Below are 22,002 nucleotides of genomic sequence, written 5' to 3'. Positions count from 1 at the left end.
ACAATCAATGGAGTTACACCAGTGTAAAGCTGGAGTAAACCAGTGGTGAATCAGGCCCACTGAATCCTTTCCCTCTGTTCTGCTACTGAGACAGAGCAAAGCAGTTGGAAAGCCAGAAAAGGGCAGCCAAGGATTCCTCTGATGCAAGGGTATCCTCAAGTTGTGCAAAGCTGGGATACTCAGCCTCCCCCACACACTTCTGTATAGAAGGCATATTGGGGGCCAAACCTTCAATTGTCACAGCTGTAGGCTGCTCTAAATTATTCTGGGGGCCTTTTCAGCCCCAGGCTGGCCCAGGATCAGAAGAATGGAAAGTCACCCTCCTCAGCTGTAGCAGCGATAAGTTTGGTGCAGCTGAAGGCTGAGGCTGGACTTATCAATACATAACTTTCCCCAAAGGTGTGCACTGCAAAGATGTGAAAAAGAACAGCCTGAGGTAATAGAGCAGTGGTGGGCAATCTGCATGTGGCCCATCACTGTAATCTGATTCCAGGCCGCGAGACATTCTGCTGACATTGACTGTCCGCAGGCACGTTCCCCCGCAGCTCCCAGTGGCCACGGTTTGCCGTTCCCTGCCAATGAGAGGTGCGGAAGCGGCAGCCAGCATGTCCCTGTGGCCCACCACTTCCCACAGTTCCCATTGGCCAGGAACGGCGAAGCACAGCCACTAAGAGTTGTGGGGGGCCATGCTTGCAGACGGTCAACATCAGCAAAATGTCTCGCAGCCCGCAATCCGATTACCCTGATGGGCCGCATGTGGCCCGTCTGCAGCAGGTTGCCCAGCACTGTCATAGAATTAGTGTTTCTCAGTGCTTCCCCCACCAGCCCCATGTGCCACCACTTCAAAAATGCCACCATAAGATTCATAGGGTGTATCTACACTGCAAGGTGGGAAGGTCTAAAGGGTTGGGCTGCAGTCCGAGCCAGAATGTCTACACTGCAGTTAAGCAGCCTCTCAGCCTGAGACTCACGAGCCTGGGTCATCTGCCATGGGCCAGCTGCAGGAGTCTAATTGCAGTGTAGACATACCCATAGACTCAGAGTTTTAAATGAATGAGATACTGCAAGGGTTATTGAGCACTGAATTTTCAGTGGATTTATTTGGAATTACTTAGCACAGGTGTTTCTATAACTGTGATATATTGGGAAAATTCAGTATTCAGCGATCCTCATATTTCCAGCTGTGCCAGGTTTTTGCTCGTACAGTGAACATAATGTGAAACACATGAGGATCTTGTGAAAGGTATTTTCTTACAGTCTCTGTGCTTCTCTGTTTATCGAGGTGTGTTTCTTTGGTCCTGTTTTTTCATAAAGGTTATAATATGGGTTTTATAAAGCTGTCCTTGAACCTGAAATCTGCTTCCCTGCAACCAGTACTTTCCGAACCATGCTAACTAGCATGCAGCATGTGAGCAGGTGAAAATATGAGGAGGAGGAATCTTACAACAGTCCATTATCCATAATACATGCATCTTGAATGGCACTTGTGCATCTGTTATGTACTTAAACATGTTTTTACTAGTAGCCCAAGAAATCTTGAAGCAAGTGTTGCAAGCATCTGTGTGTAAAACAATATAAAAGGAGCAAAGTTAACAAGGGACTAGGAGTTGTAAAACAAAGGCAGCAAAGTGCATTCACCAGAAGTAAAAACTGAGAGCATTAAAAGAATTTAACTATAGCTAATATACACACGCATTTCAAATAGACTAAAAGCTCTTTTAAGGGCTCAAAATCCTCAAACACGTGCATACACTTGGAATTGAATTGTTAGGTCATGGTATCAGGAGATATTTCATTGGTATCTACTCTACCCTAGCAGAATAGTTATTTTTATACCCTAACAGATATCCTGTGATAGTGCCATAAATTGCCAGCAGTGCCGAAGAGCTATGAAAGTCTATGCAGGTTTTTATTTAGGCAAGAAGATAAACCGTCACATGAATCCAAAATCACTGCTCTCTTTATTTAAGTTTGGGTCTGTCTAGAAAAAATATGTTTATTTAAACTCCTTGAAGTCATTGAGGCCTAGATTATTAAAGATGTTAGGCATTACTGTGCTCAGCATTTAAATGCCTAACTGATTTAGGAGCTCAAATCTCATTTTCAAAAGGGATTAAGACATTTAGGAGCCAAAATCCCATTGATAGTCAATAGGATTTAGGGTCTAAGTGCCTAACTTCCTTCTGCAAATGACATTTAGGCTCCTAAATCAGTTATGTGTTGCAGTGCTGAATGCTTAAGTACCTTTAAAAATCTGGGCCATAGAGGCCTACCTGGCCCTTCTAATTTATAGTTCACCTGACCTTAGAAGTGGGGGTCTTTTCCCTGTGAACTGCATGTGCTGCTGGATATCCAGGAAAGGCAAAGTCCTCTCTCTCCTCTGAATTGCCTTTATTGGAGAAAGGCTCAAGATTTTTTTTCATGGTCAGAGGCCTGCTTATGTAGCAAATTCCATACCAGTCACCCTTCATGTTTCAGAGAGGGGCTTTCTCTCCATGGCTGACAGGTACAGCCTCTTCAGCACACCTTTGGGGCGGAGGATGGAGGAAACAGTTTGTCCACTATAGGAGCAGATTTCTTCTTGGTGTGCAGAGTCTGGACTAACATTCTCCAGGAGTTGGCATTGGTAGTTTGGATCCAACTTGTGATCTCTGGGAGCTGGCTCCAACTTGTTGAATATTTTACACCCATTGGCTGGGTAGTAAGAAGCAGAGATTAAACATAGTTATGTAAAAGAAAAAATAAATGAGATTCTTGGTCTTCCAAAAAAAAAAAAAGCCTTATAATCAAAAACTCCTTGTCCATAACAATATTATCATTTATCTTGGCAATTTTATTTCTGTTGAACTCTGAAAGCCCCATCTCTACCTTATTATTCATGAATTTACCAAATGTGCAGACATTTATCAAATGGGCCATCAGTAGCAGTAGAAATGCAGTAGTACATCCAAGTTAAAATTTTTGCTTTGATTACTACAAATCCATGGAGCCCTTGGGTCCAAGGCTTCTACTGCAGCACAGCTATTTGCAAATAGATTTTTATAGCACATTAGTGCTGAAGGAGAGTCCAAAGAAAATAGTCCTTTTCAATATTAAAACCAGCTGTGACTTTCTTGTGCTGATGACTCATTCATTTTTTTTATAGGGTGGGAGAACTAAGCAAAAGACATACAGACTCTTATTCAAGATGTTGTTTGTTTTGCAAAGGGTATCCTAGCCACAAGCCAACTTGATCATACCAATATGCAACTCATGTTTATTTAAAACTTTTTTTCTTTTAACAGTTCCAATTATAAAAACAGAACCCAGTGATGACTATGAGCCTGCTCAAACCTGTGGACCAATGACCCAAGGATTAAACCCTCTCTCTAAACCATACTACAGCCAGCAGATCTTGATGCCTCCTGATCCTGGTTCGTGCCTTGTGGCTGGCTTCACTTCCTGTCAGCAGAGAAACACTGTGATGTCATCTTCCCCCAACTCAAGCCCCAAGCTGCATGATCTTTCATCTTCTGCTTACAAGTGCATCACCAACCCGGGCCACAGTCACCTAGGACTTCAGCAGCCCACTGGAGGTGTCCCCACCATACAGGAAGTGCCAAGGTCTATAGTTGTGCACCCAAGTTCTCCAGAGCAATCATCTCTCATCATGCTGCAGCCGCAGGTGAGTCAACATCTGAGCAGTAGCTGTTCCCTTGGTTACCAACAAACACTCTATCCCAACAGTCCCTCTTCTCCAGTTCCATCCGTTACCCAAGAGCCAACCTATTTGCAGTCCTGCAGTCCAACTCACTCATCCATAATGGGTCAACAGCAGCACCAACTGCCGAAGGTTCAAAGAAATGAGTCTCCAACAAACCAACCACTGTCATTGCCAGAGTTGCATGAGGACAGTAATCATAATTTGGCCCCTATTCCTGTAATGATCAAGCGAGAACCTGAGGAATTGGACCAGTTGTACCTGGATGATGGTAAGTCTTCCACAGCTGTAGAGGTTTGCATTCAACCATATTGCTATATCAGTGAGTTCTTTTAACACCCTTCACAATTCTGATGGAAGAAAGTGCAAATTAACAGCTTTGTGGAATGGTGCAGAATTTTGTGCTGATGTTCTCTGTCTGAGAAAGAGTTCTTTAATTTTGTTTGCAATAATGAAAGTGTATTTTTAAGCATTAAATGCTGTTAGTCACTGTAGAACTAGCTGCATGACCAATAGCTACATTGCAATAATCTTAACCATATGGTCTTGGTTTCTGCCTATGCCAGTGACCTGTGGAATGGCAGTGAAAACATATTTAACATTGTCCTGTTCGTAATGCATGAAATTTCAGATACACAAATCTGCTAATTGGAACTAAATGATAAACTGCTCTATTTCAGCTGAGAAAACTCAAATTTAAAACTGAGGCATGTCCTTCAGCTGATGGCTTTTCAGTCTAGTAGCATCTGCAGCTAGGGCTTTTTTCTTTAGTTCCTACTGTAGATTTGTAGCCAATGTTTTTTCAGTTTTTAAGATTTTATAGATATATACCCACATGCACCACTCAGATGTTAAAATGCTGTGATGAACTTGTCAGACTTCGGTTTCCAAAGATTTATTAACAGAACATAATAAAGAGGGTAATCTGGAATTTGATTATATGACCTCCCTGAACTGTGATTTAACACTTATCGCTAAGTATCCCAGTAGTATTCTGAACCTTCACTTTAATGCAATATGCGAGCTCCCTTTCAAAAGTAATATATTTTTATATGACATACTATGCTGTTTGGAAAAGGAATGTCTTTGAAATGTCTGTATTGAAACTAATTGGTACCAAGAAGCTTCTGAATGTGATTGTCTTTCAGGGAGAAACTATAACAAAAGACAATTAATTTTACTTTTTTAATATAATTTTGGGGAGTTATTCATTTGATTTCGAACTGCATGATACTTGCTGAATTAGGATAAAAGAATTAGTATCTTGGGCTTGAATAACAATATTTTGCTTTTCAGTTCTGAGAAAACATCTTTTCTTAATAGAGATCCTAATCAGTTACATGACGGACAAATCAAAGGAATTTTCCTAATTAGGAGCACAGTTCATTAAAGTTTTACATGGCTGTTACACAACTTCACTGCATTTCTTTCTATGCTGAGGACAGGCTAGTCTTCATATAAACGTTTTCCATTTTTCCACATGCATACTGCCATGAGAAACAACATTAAAGCTGATGCATCCCCCAAAATGAAAAAAAACAAAAAGTAAAAAACCCCAATCAAATGAAAAATTGATAGAAAACAAAGATTAGCCAGGGTAGGACTGATCACAAGATTAACAGCTGGGATCTACATATAATAATTTTGGAGATTCAATCCATATCAGTAGCCATCATGCAAGTATGCCTCCAGAAAAGCACCACATTACCCCTCCACAAATTATACCCATCATTCCCTCTCTTCCTTTTTTGTTTAATAGAATTGATTTATTTTACAACTAATAAAAAAATTAAAAGGATTACTTTGGAAGAGAGAAGTATAGGAATATCAGAACTCTCTCATTCTGAGCCATGCTGATAGGCTGGGCAATTGGTGCAAACACCCCCTCAGCATTCAGAAGGGTTCTCTGCTGCTCCCCATTGGAGGGGCATGGTTGGGGCTCAGAATGTTGGATGTAGAGATGCACAGATCCACTGGCCAGAACCCCTCAGTGAAGAGGTGCACGGCAGTCTCAGAACCTGCTACAGCTCCTAGCTTGCAGTAGATGTCACAGGGCTACTCTGTTGATGCTCTGTGTTCTGGAAAAGAGAATTTCATTTCCCCACCCCAAACTTATTTTCTCTAAAATAGCATAAATTACTTTGGCACGGTAGTTATTTTGCATTCCCCAATCACTGTAGCCAGATGGTAGAATCCATACTTCAGTATGTATCATGCTATTTCAAGTCATTCTGTGACCAGCCACAGAACTAAAGACAGAGAAATAATCACTGCTTTTATTAATAGTAAAAGACAATACACGACTCTATTGTTATCCTACTTCCACAAATTAAGGATCACACTCTAAAAGCAGTGGTAGCATAATAATTATATATATATAATAAGGGACAGAGGAAATTCTCCCAATTGCATCAACATCTGACTATCAGAAATGTACCTGAGAAACTGACAGAACTTTTCTCATAACTATTATGTTATGTCTCCTTTCCCTCCTCGTCTCCTTCTTTCCAACTGATTTACACTGTTTACTTCCCTTCCTGCCAGTAGCAATTTTTTTGCAGCTTATTATTTTATTATGTTCTATGTGCTAGTGCCAATAATAGTGTTTTGGTTTACATATGGATTACACTTTACATTAAAAAAAAACACAAATTCACGTTTCATCAGTGCCACCTCGCACACTATCACTCCCTACTACGGTTAATCAGAAGTTAAAGTAGTAGTAGAAGTCTGTCCTTTTAGGGTTGCCCCATCTTCCCTAACGGTCTCATTGCTTGCAAGTGTAGTGAATAATTTTTATGGAGTTGTTTCAGTAAAGAGCCACCTTCTCATACCCAAAGACAGATTATAGAAGGATGGAATTTTGACCTACAGACACAGTTCAGAAGAGCAGCCTGGTTACTGCAACATCTCTTGGTTTCCCAGTTATATATTACTCGCTGAGGGCCAGATTGTGATACTTTTGCTCACAGTGAAAAGTGCATTACGTCATGAATTGTTTCACTGAAGTAATTGGAGCCAATTGTAGGTACTAATTTTAGGTACTCACCACTGGGAATAAAGATATCACAAAGTGGGTCTGATTAACTAGGAAAAAGATCCTTTTCTTTGCTTTTGTTTGGCTGCAGTTAAAATCAACCATCATCATTATTTCCCATTAGTATTTTATACATCTTCAAGTGGTTTTTTTGTTGTTGTTGGAGAATTATGTAGACTGTATGTATTTTGTAATCATATTTTGAAGGTGGAAAAGTAGAACTCCAGTCAGACCAAGGAATAAGGAGACAATTTCATCTTTATTTTTAATAGATTAAAATCACCTTCTATTTATAATTTAAACATTGATTCACTTATGTCTCCTTCAAACTATTATAGCTAATTAAACTTTGTTTGTACGTCTTCGTGTGAATAAAAATACAAAATCTGTAAAAATAAGTTAATTTTAATGCACAGCATTCCTTCCCTCCTACCCAAAATACACCACCCAACTCCCCCTCTCCCTAGAAGTAATTTAATAAAATCTAAGAAATCAAAATCAAAGGCCCTACTTTGTAAAAGGAGACATGCCAGTGATTCCATGAAGCCCAATAGCAACTTTTATTGCTATTGATTTTATATGGAAGGTGCTCAGATACCACGGTGATGGGTGGCAGTGTAAAATCCTAAAATAGATAGACAGCATGCTAATGTGACCACAGGACAAATTAAAAATCAAACCCTGGTTACATAAAGTAACATTTGATTCAGAGTCTCACAAACTTACCTTTTCTTTTTCTGGTTTGATTTATATATCCCTAATTCTAATACATTTTAAGTAATCTGGAATAAACAGAAGTTTTTCAGGTTCAGCCTGTAGGATCAAAGCAATATTAATTCATTTGGTCTGGAATAGTTCCAGACTTAGGCCATCTACATCACAGAGGTCCTTGTAAAAAAGCAGTCAGTGTGTTTATGTAAATATATGCACTGTATATGATGGTTTAGTGTTGGTGTAATGATACTCAGCTAAGATAATATAAAGAAAAAACCCAAGGAGGCGTCTATTCTGGCAAGTAAGTGTTGGTCTTGGCAATTTCATTTTAAACAAAAACTAACAGTAGCCACCTGGGCTACTGATTCGCTTGGTAGCCTGTTTCAGTACATGAATATCTGTCTCAAACACATTTATAAAACCCTTGAAACTCCCCTTGAAAAATCATATGAGCTATATGTGAATATATTACTAATATTGACGTATCTGGCTTAGTTAGCACTCTTGTGTCACATGATGCTGAGATTTAACCCCAAACAAGGTTTTGACTGACTCCCAATGCTGACACTGCAGTAGTAAGGGCTGAGGTATTGTTCAAGGTGTTGTCCTTCAGATGAAAGAATTAAAATGAGCTTTTATCCCTGTCTTTGTTGGTCATCCATGAAATTCCATATTTCTTAGCAAAAAGAATAGATGCCCTCCATGCCTTGACCAGCAGTCCTTATTGAGTAATGCAAGTGGTCATGTCCAAGACACTATGTGTGGGAGATATTGCTGATTGCCTAATGGCTTCTCCCTTAGCAGTACTGAACTCAGGGTCTGATCCAAAGCTCAATAAAGTCAATGAGTATCTTTGATATGAAAGGTGCCTTATTAAAAGGAAAGACGTATGTCCCAAGTAGAGTCTCCCGTACTGGGGAAAGGAGAAGATTTTATGAATTGCACGAGGATCTAACCTGGGAACAGCTCAGACACTAGGGTAATAGGAGCTATAGAAAACCCTACAAGACAGACAGACAGCTAAACACAAATTCTATTCTGTTAAATGATTTATCAGCAATGAGTCTTCAATACAAAGCAAGGCAGAAGATTGGTCACAGGGCTCAAGATAACTGCCACATGAAGGAGAACTGGGCCCAGGACCAGTTAGCTATCATTGGCTTGCCAGGCCACTGGAGTACAAATGAGCTATACAGCCATTTGCAAAACAGGGCAGAATTATCACTAACTAGCTAAAGAGTCAGCTGCTTTGAGGAAATTAAGAACTGACCTGAACTTTTGCCCATCCCTGGAACCAAACATTATTTCATGTACTGAGATGTGAATGCTCGGTTAATGTTTATTTTACGCTTTTGTATGCTTTTCCTTCCTGGTCCGAGTCACAACTTGTGCCAAAATACCGCAGGAAAGTCCATTCTGATGGTATTTTCGGTTCAGTTTTGCTGACCAAGATGGCTCAGAGAAGTTTCCAAATTTTCAATTGCTTTACTCAGATGTTAGAAATAACCCTTTGTGGCTATAAGCAGCTCAGTAGAACTTAGTCTGTGGACTGGACAGGCCCTTGGTTAAAATCAAAATAGGGGCGGCCAAAGGTGGCTTAAAGTCATCTTCCCTGCCCCCACTTCCCATTCCTATACCTAGTGTAGCTTGGGTGGAACAAAGAATTGAGCCCAAATCTTCATATTGTGAGGACAGAGAGAATTCAATTAGGTGTTTTAATGCCAAGAAACGTCATTGGGGTTATGATTGGCACCCCTGCTGGCTGATACATCTTTTGAGCTGCAGCAGAATGACACTCAATTGTGAAATTATTTCCTGCCGTTAAAAACATCAAAGAAATGGCTTAGTATTCATTGGTAATGATATCTCTGCAAGCAAGGGGGAAACACATTGGTACTAACAGGAAAGGGATTTCATTGTGATCTGTCTTCTCAACACATTTTGACAGTTATTATATATTCTTGCTCCCGGTTTTCATTTTAATTAGTACTGAGACAATAACAAATATGTTTTAATACAAAAACAATATTTATGTTTTGAATAAAGGTTGGGCTTGAGCTACAAAGTTCAAGTCTGAAACTTGCCCAAAGCCCATGAGTGTTTGAATTCAGACTTTTGGGGTAAAATTCTGGCTCACTGGTTTTTACATTTGTTTCCTAGCACTTTTCCTTTGGGTCTGATTCCAGGTGGTATGGACTTTAAGAGCTCTCCTGTGCTGCTTTGAAAGTTAATTCCTCTCGTCCCCTGTTTTTTGTTTTTTTGTTTTTTAAATACAGGGTTGGTTTCTGATCTTGATGCTATTGGATATGTATGTTTAAATCCCTGCATAGTGACGAGAATATCTACATCATAAACAAAGAGGTGTCTGAATTTTTCAGTATGTGGCTGACAGCAGTTACTGAAAACACATCATCAGCTTCTTTTTAAAACAAGAAGGCTTTTGCCCCCATAATTATCTGCTGAGTTTCGTCGTTCTTTGACCATGAAAGCACTCTTTTCAACTTCTTTTTTTTTAATCTGAAAAAGTAAATTGGGAGCATTAAACTTCCAATAATAAGTAAAAGTGGCAAAACCACTGGTAAAGTGTTAGTGAAAGCTGCAGCCTCCCCAGCCATTTAATTTTAAACATGGCTCTTTTAAAAATAACTTTTGCAGTAAAAGTTTAACTCGTGGATGTAATGTGAGCTATTGCTAATGTCATTCCCATGAATTGCTTATATTGTCACACTGTTAGATATCTGACAAGTCCATATATCTCTGATACAGTATATATGAAATTCGGTTGCCTCTAAACCATATGTTCATTTTTTATATCCCTGTATATTTCTGAAGTGCACGTGATTTGGTGATATAGTTTATTTGAACAGGAACTGTAGCAGACAGAATTATTCTTTTGCTGAAATGTATCCTTTTTCATACATTTCAGCCTTGTGATTAAAGTGATTGGCTCTCAAGGCATTAAGTTTAGTCTGGTGCTGCCACAATTATGCCTTTGAAAACTTCTGCATTCACGCTCTGATTTCCAGTAGTCCAGATGTCATTAGAACAACATGCAGGTAGTCTACAAAGTCCAGTAATACTGTCTGCACTTCAGTCTGGATATGAACTTTCCCTCCCTCCCTCCCTCCCTGTTGGCCTGGTCTAGCAGCTCTGGGAAAAAACCAAAAAGCTTTCCTCATGGAAAGTTTTACTAAACCTGGCCCCATGCTTGAGTCAAGACCCTTCTCATTTCTAATGATAGTTGAAAGTGTACATGCTACTGTGGTAAAACATGCTGTGTTGTTAACATTTAGGATGTAGCTGATATCTGATGGGTAGGAGAAATAATATAAAGGGCTCAAATAATTCATTAGGGTCAGACCTTTAGTGGACATAAATGTCTGAGTTTGAATGGTAGACCATTAAACTAAACCATGCCTGGTCAGGATAGCAAGACTGCCTTTTCACTTTTCATAGCAGTCTTTGTGAATAGAATCTCCCTGGAGACTCACAAAAAGAGAGCCTCCAAAACTGTAAACAACAAAAACAGGTGTCATTTCCTGATTCCACCCAGTCCAGTGCATGCAACCTGTTGGTGCTAACCTTTTAGATGCTGTGTGTTGTGAAGCTTAATGGTGAACTTTGTTTTTATTCTTTGAACATTAACACAAGGTCTTTAAAAGTCCAATTCTTCAAGGTGTTGAGATCTCTTCTGAGATTGGTTGAGTGCCCTCAACTCCCATGCACGTTCAGGGCTGCTGAATGAGAGTATTTTGCAGGGGCAAGGGTGAGCAGGCAGGTCTCAGTGGGCAGTAACTTGCAGTAGGGATATCCTATGATATTTTTAGTGTTCAGGAAACAACACTTGCATTGTGTGTGCCTTTGCATTAAACATTCCAGGCCATTAAGTGCACGCTGAGGCTGTGTCATACTGCGTCTCTTCAAACTAAATACCAGTTTCACTCTGCAGCCCTGGTACTCCCTGTGCAATTAAATGGAAAAAAAAATCACGTCTCACTTCTACATCGTATTCATTCTCTTACTTCCATAGTAATGGATATTGGCATTGGTGTTTCAAACAGGAAGGGGTTTTTAAAGTTTTCTTAGGTGAGCTGGGGAGAAGGACTTGCTGCGCTTCAGCTTCAGTAACATTATGTCTGCTTATAAGCCTAGCCTGGTGCCAAAGAAAATTTGTGGCTTGCAGAAGCAAAGACTTTCCTGAGAAAGCTTTGTTCGGATGCTAGGGCTCATTTTTGGAATATGATATTTGCTTAAAAGATTTCTGAAGAGTGTCACCATTGCTGTACAATGTTAGCTGGTCAGGAGTTATCATGTGAGCCACTTAAAGTCCCAGTACTCTAGTGCCCTGACCAGTCTTGACAAAAGGTATCTGGAGAAGTTGTTTGAGAAAGAACCCCTTTCTCCATTGACGAGTATAAAAGAAGAAACACATAGATCCCTGCTATATCTAGCAGGAGTTAGATTTAACAAACATAGAGCCCAGTCCTACCAACACCTAGGCATATGAGGAAGTTTACACCCGTAAATAGTCTAATTGACTTCAAGAACAGTGAACTTTGCTACCAGTTAGCAAGCTGTAATGTTATTAGATTACTAAAAAGCAAAAGATCTGCTCCTATTCCTGCTTAAGTCAACATTCCCTTTGGTTTCACAGGGAGTAGACCAGGTCCAAAGCTAGCAGTTAAAACGCATAATAGCCACATTCATTGAAATCTAGTTGTTGATAGACAGTCAAAGACTGGAGTCTCTTTTGGGAGAATTGTATGTAGCACAGTTGATTGTTTCATCTACATCTGCTTGACAACTGTGTTTTTTCAGTCAGACCTTTGGTACAGTAATGGACGCTGTGTGCTTGCTTTCTTTGCAAGGCTTTATGGCAGCACGAGCATCAGTTGTCCTCAGTGAGCTACTTGATAGGGTAATTCCTGTTCTTTGCTGTCTCAGAGTTTTCTGAGGGACTCTAATTGTATTGCCTCCATAGGGGAAGCTGTTTTCCCTGAGCTACCCCTGTGCTAAGAGGCGGTTTATCACAAAGAATCACTCCCTAGGCTCTCCTTGTCCTCCGCATCTGGGAAAGGCTGCCCAGTCTTAACATTGTAAATATCAGCAAATAAGCCATGTGGGAAAGCATGGGCCTATATCACTTTGACAAAATTAGCTGATTTCAACTGCAGACCAAAGAGCTTGCCCTGGGGCTTTGCTGGGGTGACAAAGACAGACTTTGAGGTTGAAAAGGCCTTTTAGTGTGGTGTGGGTTGTTGTTTTTTTTAACTTACCATAGCACAAAAAAAAGGATTAGGTGAAGTGAGATGGTGCTGAAAGAATATACAAACACTTGAGTTTTATAGTCCTGGAGCACCATATTTGTGGTTCCAGTATTCGGACTACCTTGAAAAACATGCTGCAGGTCTACAAGAAGGTGATAGTCAGTGGATCAAATCCTGCAATTTTGCCTTGGGTTATAATACACAGCCCCCAAGCAAAATGTAAGGAAATGGGCCGCCGAGTTCCTCTGCACAACCTCTTTTTTTCATCCCCCTGAAGCAGAGCCATGGTTGTTCCACAGAATTTTGGCCATAACATATCCAGATAGGAAGGGTGGAGGCAGGATTTCAGGCTCTGTTCTTACTCAGCCAAACCTCCCCAGTAATATGGACTTCAGTGGAAGCTTGGCCTAAAGATTTATAGGGTTTGGACAGTGGACTAAATTCTGTCCCCGTTTTAGCGTTTTGAGGTCTGTGATGTTGAATATGACTGATAGTGGAATGTGACCCACTTTGACCAGTTGAGAGCAGAAATTCATGGATTCATGGGTAAATGGATAAATAACACCTACTAGCGAACAGGAGTACTTGTGGCACCTTAGAGACTAACAAATTTATTTCAGTATGAGCTTTCGTGAGCTACAGCTCACTTCTTCGGATGCATAGAATGGAACACACAGACAGGAGATATTTGTGGATACAGACTAACATGGCTGCTACTCTGAAACCTACTAGAGACTGTATAACACAGAGAGGAAAGAAATGCTGCTGCTGCTTGCTTTTGTTGTTGTTATCTCTGAGGCTTGCAGAAATATGAAAGTGCAAAAGATTTATTAGAAATAAAACTAAAATGATTAAAATAAATAATAATATATGGAGATATACCTATCTCATAGAACTGGAAGGGACCCTGAAAGGTCATCAAGTCCAGCCCCCCGCCGCCTTCACTAGCAGGACCAAGTACTGCTTTTTGTCCCAGATCCCTAAGTGGCCCCCTCAAGGATTGAGTTTACAGCCCTGCATTTAGCAGCCCAATACTCAAACCAGTGAGCTATCCCTCCCCAGATCATATTTAAATATTATTGAGAGCCTTTCCCTCACTGATTTGAATGTGTATGTGGGGGAGGGGGGATGTCTTTCCCATTCATGACTGAGCTCGTTGAAAATTCTCCGCATCTATTGAAATTCTCCACGTGTATTGGAAATATGAGGCCAGGCGGATACCCTGTACTATGGACTTTCTGCTGTCCTTAAACTATTCCCAAACTGAACTACTGGATGGCAGTTCTGAAACTGGCTCCACACTTTCAAATGCAGATGACTCTATTACTGAATGTTTTCCAGACTTTTGAGTATTTGTTAATCAACTGTTTTCATGAAAAATACAAGCCAACTGTAAAGATTATTTCTTCACTAGTATTAATGAGCTGTTTTCAATCTTAATTGAGAATAAATTTGAGCTCCACAGCATTCCAAGATTTAAACATAGACTAATTACTTGAAGACTTTTACACCTCTGCATCTGGATTATCATTGATGACCACTTCAGACTGAATCGCTTTATAATAGAGAACCATTGTACGAGCATTACTAGTGAGATAAAATGTGCTTATCTGACCTAAAATGAAGATGTGTTATAATCTAATGTCAAAAGAGGCTTCAAGGGGAACTGTTATTACTCATGATGACTCATTTATACTGCTTGTTGGTTTTGTTTATTTTATATTTAGGTAGACAGATAGACCTTTTCTCACTCCATTAAACGTTCTGTGGCACAAGATTATGTGGACCTGATTCTGATCTCTCACCGGTGTAAATCAGGAGTAGGTCTGTGGAAGTCAGTGGAATGATACCAGTGTAAAACTGAAGTTCAGAACTAGGCCAGATGTCTCTTCTTTGGCAGGAGAGTCAGCCAGAGTGCTCAGAATCATGTGGAAATATCCAGAGTGTTTTTCAGTAGCATATATAGTTTGGAAAGATGGGTTTCATACGCGGAGGTGAATTTGGTTTTTGTTATAAAGACTGATAGCCCTGGCTGTAGCCAGGCATGTTTCTCTCAAGCACTGTGCATGGTTCTCTTTGAAAGGGGGCTTCTGGAAGCAGATCCCACAGCCCCAGCTTCAATCCCAGCCTCTTTATGTCTATTTAAACCAGAATAAGTGATGGAATTATTACTTTGTCACACATAAATGTCAGTAAAATTGACTAGAAAACTTACTGGAAAAGGGAGAGAAGAAAAACTGATTCCAAGACAGAAAGTCTTAGACTTCAGCAGGAATGTGCACTCCTAAATGATCATACACAAACCAGCAATAGCTGCTCTGGAGGACTTTCCAGGAACTCAGCAGCTGCTTCCAGCAATCCGTGCTAGATGTCTGCAGCCCAGACCAGAATTAACACAACCTGTTCCAACTTTAGACTCAAAACTAGAAACGCTGGGTGAGATTCTTCATTGGCATGAATCAGCGAAGCTCTATTGATGTCCATGGAACTGTGCTGATTTAGGCCAGGTGAAGATCTGACCCATCCTCTGCGAGAATGGCAGAGACTGAGGAGAGCAGCTCTTTGTAGAGATGTTCAGCCTCTCTTTGCCAGCAGAGAATTTTAAGTGTTGCAGAAAGGTTTACAATATTTTCATGATAAAACTGAAGACTTGGGAAAAGAGTACATTGTTGAAACCTAAGTCTAAGGTTTTGCAGAGGAAGCTGAAGGAAAAGACTGGGAACCAGAACATCATTTTTTATAAATCAGTGTAGCAAATGGAGATACGCTGATGGGAAGGCATTTCCTCTATTGTTTTGGCAGTCAGGATAGTTACACATTGAGTGATAGGCCAGATTTTCATTGTGTGTTCATCATAGCTCCATTGTAACATGCATCTGAGTCATCCCATTGTCAATCAGGTTTATAAATGTTTGTAAGATCAGATCTGCATTGCGGGACCCATGTATTCAAGTGGAGTCTGACTTAAGTAGGGTGCCATGCTGGGACAAGGATGTAACTGCAGTATCAGGCCTTATATTTGGTGATGGCTATAAGACTGCGTGTATGTGTGTTTATATATATTTACTGTATTTGGAAAAAGATATCTCTGTTTCATCCATAGTACCAATATTTTTCGCGTAATGCTGTAAAATGTAGATACACATTGTAAAGTTTAAAATATATGGCTGGTTTGGCGGTGAAACTACAAGTTGGTATAATTTTAGGGGAAGTGAGAAAGAATATTAATTAGAGGAAGGGGAAATAAAACATCTCCATTAAATAAGATGAACAAGGAAGCATGAGATGTGGGAGGAGTAGGGTAGGATAAATGTGTGTGTGGCCAGGGAAATGGATATACATCTGAGACTGCACTAGTGAATAACAATAGCCTGGGATTTAACTGCTATGGAAAATATTATCTAAAGATGATCATTTCAGTGTGTGGGGGGTGTGGTGGGGGGGAATGACAAGGTGCATTGAACATAAAAGGATTAAATTAAACCAATAGGAATAAAAAAAACACATTAAATTACCTTTATAGAGAGTTGTTGGCCTTAGCATGTGGGTGGTGATGGTGTTCTGTGATATACAGGAGGTCAGACTGGATGATTTAGTGGTCCTTTCTGCCATTAAACTCTATGGCTCTGTGACTGATTGTCACTGACTTCGGGTAAGTCCAGGATGGACTCACATCATCCCTGCTTTGGTCCCATGTAAGTCACACAGGAAAAATGAATACAGCCAGGAGCAGCAATGGCCAGAGAGCCCTGGTAGCATGAGTCTGTGGAGCAGCACTGCCAACAAGCAGGGGCCAGAGCCACAACAGGGGCCGGAGCCTCTGTACAGATGATTCTGGCCTCCTGAAGATATTTGGGGATCCATCTATGGGGCAGAGAAGAGCAAACCTCCTCCTCTGATCCTGGCAGGATAGTTTGGTGTTATCTCTGCATGGAAATCCTTTTGAGATATCCATGTACAAAGTTCCCTCCTACAGCTTTTCAGTGTGGCCCAAATAACTCCAAAATCTGATAAAATGGTGGAAAATTACTCTTTGAGCAGACAAATACTAATACAGTCCAGTCACACTTCACTTGTTGGCAAGCACTCAAATCAGCATTAAGGGGTCACATATAGTAATAGAGTATTCACACAAAAAGCAAAGAGAAAAACAGAAAAAGTAGATTTTTTTATTGATTAGATGGTTCACCAGTTAGAAAACCTGTAAAAAAATATTAGAGATGCTTATTACATGAAGGAATTCTAGATGAGAGTACAGACAATTAACCTCTGGAATGGCAGAGAAAGCTTTAAAATGTACTAACACCAGAGCATATGGTTGGAGGAATGAAACAAGAAATCTCCTTACTTAACGGCTTTAAAAAGATGAAACTCAAAATGCAGTTAGGGCCTGATGCAAACCCTATAGAAAACTTTCAATTGATTTTGATCGGCTCTGAATCAGGGCCTTAATATGCCAAATCAGGGAAATAATAATAATTGTTACAAACAAATGAATAAAAGTTTTGCAACATGTTATTGTACATGATTTTCAACTGAATCCCAAGAATTCATTATAGAATGATATTTAAATAAGATAGATTTATCCTCCCCAACATTGGCAGATAAAAAAAATTAGAACTTGAAAAAAAAAGTATAACATCTGCTTAAGTTTTCAAAGCTATATTTAATATTAACTCAGGGAAAGCACCTGGACCGAATGGTTTGCACCAGAAATTCATAAATGCTTCCAGATCAAAATCACCCTGATACTTAACTAAGGCATTCATCTACATAACTGAAAAAGAAAGCTCTTCTCAACAGTTCAGTTTAACTACTAGTGGTATCTCTGTCTTAAACCAAGCAGAGAACCAATGAAATTAAATAATCTCCTTGAACTATGACTGTAAAATATTCCTGCAAACTGAAGCTTTAAGGCTTGAGAAAGTGTTAATTAAGGCCCCTTCTGCAAGCTGTTGTATGCAAGTAGAGCTCTGTATCCCTATGAGACGGCTTGCTGAATCAGGGCCTAACCTTGTATATTCAGATCACACAGGCTTTGTAGCAAGGACAAATTTATTGGAATAATGAAAATTACTAAGGACTCAGACAAGAAGAAGAAAGAATCTAAATGCTAAGAAGGCCTTTGATAAGGTGGAGTGGGATTGCCTTCTAACAACACTAAAAACTTGATTTAGTTTTTATTTTTTAAATGGTTTAAATCAATATATAACAAACCTATGGCTAGAATTAGAAACATAAACATATCATCCTGCTTTTGTTAGGAAGAGGGTTCAAACAAGGCTACCCACTTCCTCTCCTGTTACTTTGTGACCTTCTTGAGAGCCTTTTGATCAGCTAATTTGAGATCATCCAACAATGTCTGGCATATTGGTGGTTGAATATAAAACAATGCTTTTTCTGTGGTTAAATTTGGCTTTTGAGCAAGGGCCAACGCAAGTCTTAAGTCTTCACTTAAGCGCTATTTAAAGGCAGGATGTAGAGTGATTCATAGGACTTGTGAGGGCCTCTGAATAGGGCTGAATTTCACTCTGTATTGTGGATGATACTCTGCTTTACAGCACAATCCCTAGTATGCTCTACATACTTTCATTAACTGAAATTTTAAACTGAGCAAGTTATCAGGATACAGAATTAAAACAGGAAAAAACAAAATGATAAACTCAAATTGAGAGGGCCACACCATTGAAGAAAAACATAAATTCTTAAAATTATTTTAAGAACTCTTCTTCAAGCTAGCTATGTATGAATATTTTTTCAAGTTCTAATTTTTGTTTCTTTGCCAGTGGTGAGGAGAGTAAATCTTTCTTATTCTAAGTATCCTTCCCTCTCACATACTGTGATGGGAATCAGAAGTAACTCCCCTGAAATCAGTGAAATTACAGTGTTTCATAACTTGTGTAAAAAGAGAAGAGAACCAGTCCTCCTTGCTTTTATTCCAATACATGATCTCATATACATGTTAAACTATTTCAAATAACATGATAACAGAAACAGTGTATTTAGTCTCACCTGGCATATTTGCTTGTATTCATATGGGCCTGTCCAAAGCCCACTGGAGTCATATTACATTAATATATAAAGGTTAAGGGCATGTACAATAATCTGAAATATGATCTGTGTACAATGGGGATGATGTGTAGATACTTTGGGGGCTATCACTTTGACTGTCCTAACTTTCTGTGTCTTCAAAAAATGTTTTTTAAAAAAATTATTGTAATTTCCATAACACGCACGCAGCGCTCCTACGGAGTCAACAGGGTTCTAACTGTGAGTAGTACACATATTTTCAATGGAAGATATACAGGCCTGATTCTGATCTTCTTTATTCTGAAGTAAGTGGAGTTACCATATATATATTTTACACCAGTGCTCGTGAGATCAGAATTATACCCACAGCCTACAGAATGTTACCAGGTCCAGTGGTCATATGTTTCCATTAGCACAGCTTAGTATGGGCATTGGAAGTATCTAAAGCTAATTCATTCCTTTCTCAAGTCTCTTGAATTTCTATATTAATTTTCATGGCCTACAATATGGCAACCATAACATCACCTTAATGTTTTTTCTCATTGAATGTGGGATCATTTGAGATCATTCAGTGCTCTACAATGTTTTTCTTGCAAGCAGAGATCCTTATGCTGTATATGGACAAAAACTGCATTGCAGCTATCTAAAGCCATGACAAAGAGAGAACATTAAAGCCTCTAGCTCAAAACATTCATCCTTGCTAATCTAGCCTGCAGAGACATTAGCTAATCAAGGCTTGATACGCAGTACAATAGGACAAGTGCAGTAAAATTACCCCTGTTATCCTAGTGAGTGCTAAGAGTTATCATTCCCATGGCCAAATTACAGGGTTTGTTTTGTTCTAACAAGGTCCACAGCATATAGGACTATCAACCGTAACAATGAATCTGATGTAGTGTGTGTGTTATCAACTCCCTAATAACTGTCTCTCTCTCTCCTTTTTTTTTTTTCCCTTTCCCACCCCATTTGTGTGAATTTGTCCCCTGGAACTCTTCTCTATCAGGCCCCTGCAGCTGCTGTTATTTTAGATATGGCAGGAAATAGGTACCGGAAAACAGCAAGAGCTCACAGCACTCAGAAAAATCTAGAAATTCCTCTGCTTTACCCGAGGCTCTGGCTCCAATCAAAGCCAGTTTAAAAAAAAGGCGCAAGCAGACAACTGTGTCTGGGCTGCGTATGTCAGAACTGAGGTTTTAGCCATCACCTTCTGCAGGGTACTCCAGAGTTATTTGATACGGCTGTGTAAATCACAGAGTACTTGGCTCGGAGAAAAGTTCCACTTCAGTTACACTGTAGAGGTGGAACTGACACGTGTGCAGAACTGACTTCTGCTTGCACAGTCTTTAACCAGCTGAGAAAACCCCCTTTTGAGTCCCCAGAGACAAGTGCTTCTAAAAGCTCATCCATTTTTATGCTATCCCCTCTCATGTCCCGTGTACACATAAAGAGGATCCGTTTACAGGTTCGTCCAGTGTGTTTCTCTAAATGCATTTAACATTGCTTAGAAAAATACACTGGCCAAGGGTACTGACGGAAAATACATGGCAAAGTCTCTAAAGCAGAAAACTTACATCACGATTGTTATTGTTATTTGAAAGTTTGGATGGAATACTACTTAATCTGTTCACTGCAGAAATTTGTAGCCATTTTGAATACTTTCATTTTTGAATCAGGCTACTTCTAAAAACGGACTGAAAAAACAGAAGACGAATGTAAAAAAGAAACAGACAGTTGATTCAGTAAGGGATCTAGTAAAAAAAAAAAATTAACCACCCCTTAGTCCTCCAAAAGATGTTACCTTTAGAACTGTGGGTTTTTTAATAAAGAAATCTTGATATTTGACACAGCAGATAAGGAGGAAGACGTCCGCCCACAGACATCTTACACCATTAGCAATCTAGTTAACATCTGTAAATGTTTTAGGGAGAGAAATTACATTTTAAGAAGTTTCTTTTTTAATTGCCGTCTCCAGATGAGATTTGTTAGAGCAGGGAAGTGTATCCCGTAGCGACTGATGTCAATAGTGAGCAGTCCCTAAAGCCAACCAGGACTGGGAAAGCCATGCTGTTTGCTGCTCTTGGCACAGCTCCCTGCTTTCACAATGTCAAATTTAGACCCGCCTTTATATGCACTTTCAATTTTTTTTCCACAGTAGCTGTTGCCAGCAAGCTAAACTACCGTATATCACTCAGATTTAAGAACCTAAACTTTAAAACAAATTAAACTCTTGTTGACATTGTAATAAAAATCAGAATCGAACTGAACAGCTCGGTAAAAGTGCACTTCAATTATTTTATGGATTTAAGATTGTTTTCTAGGATTCCCAGACTCCCAATACAGCAAAGTTATTTCCTCTTGGCAGATCACTGGAAAAAAAATTGTTCAAGGGATAAAATTATGTGGCAGACACTAGGCTGAAGCCTAGAGGGAGGAAGTGGTGTCTCCCCAGCACCTGTAAATATTTGCTCTGTGTCTTGACCAGAAGAGCCTCTCATCCATACCCTGAAAAAAAAAATTCAAGGTATTTATTTAGTGAGTAACAAAAAAAAAAAAAGGCTAAAAATGTTCATCTGGCGAAACTTGGCTCTTAACTATGTGTCTACGTGGTTTTTGAAAGAAATCAGCAAGATGGGTCTGACCCACCCTTTAGAACTCTATCCAAGTGCAGGTAAATGCATGTAGTGCATTAACTCCCTATCGCTAGTGTCTATTCATTGTTCATCTCTATACTTAGCAGTAATGTTTGATATTATTTTTATATTTTTTTCTATTCTGTAAACTGGAAACAGTGGAGGTTTCCACTAGATTAAATGCCAGGTTTCCATTCTTTATAACATTTCCTCTCAAAACAATTTGGAATGAAAGTAATTCAGATATGTGAGTAGACAGAAGCTACTGTCGATAACAATTTGTTAAATTAAATACTATTTCACAAAAGGTGTGGTGTACTGAGAATGCTATAGCATAGAGCAAACACAAATAAGTCTACACAATCTTTGATCAAAGCCTTTTTTGCAATCAACTTTTTTTTATTACACCAATAAAGTACCTTCTTACTTTTCTAGGCCCAAACCTGAAAAGTTCTGAGTTCCCAATTACTTCTTTGGGAGTTGAGGATGCTCAGCACCTGATACAATCCTGTTTTTGCTTCCTGTCACAAGGTTATTTCTGAAGTTAGGGCCAACCTTAGACACTTGGGCTCTAAGGCTATGTACCTAAGTCTATATTTAGGCACCTTAACTAAGTGTTCTAGT

The 22,002-nt window shown here is 39.5% G+C and overlaps 1 protein-coding gene across 3 annotated transcripts in view; it reads left to right on the top strand.

Moving 5' to 3' along the window:
• Nucleotides 1-22,002, top strand: part of NFATC1 (nuclear factor of activated T cells 1) — a 143,802-nt gene that overhangs the window by 102,397 nt on the left and 19,403 nt on the right. For 2 of the 3 annotated variants that reach the window (XM_030552598.1, XM_030552599.1), the window contains exon 9: nucleotides 3,285-3,971. In XM_030552598.1, coding sequence (XP_030408458.1) covers nucleotides 3,285-3,971 — 687 coding nt within the window. The remainder of the gene's footprint in view (nucleotides 1-3,284; nucleotides 3,972-22,002) is intronic. The other variant, XM_030552600.1, reaches the window with a different exon arrangement.

The sequence above is a fragment of the Gopherus evgoodei genome, chromosome 2, assembly GCF_007399415.2.
Source record: "Gopherus evgoodei ecotype Sinaloan lineage chromosome 2, rGopEvg1_v1.p, whole genome shotgun sequence".
Lineage (NCBI taxonomy): Eukaryota > Metazoa > Chordata > Testudines > Testudinidae > Gopherus > Gopherus evgoodei.
This window is presented reverse-complemented; position numbering and strand designations above follow the sequence as displayed.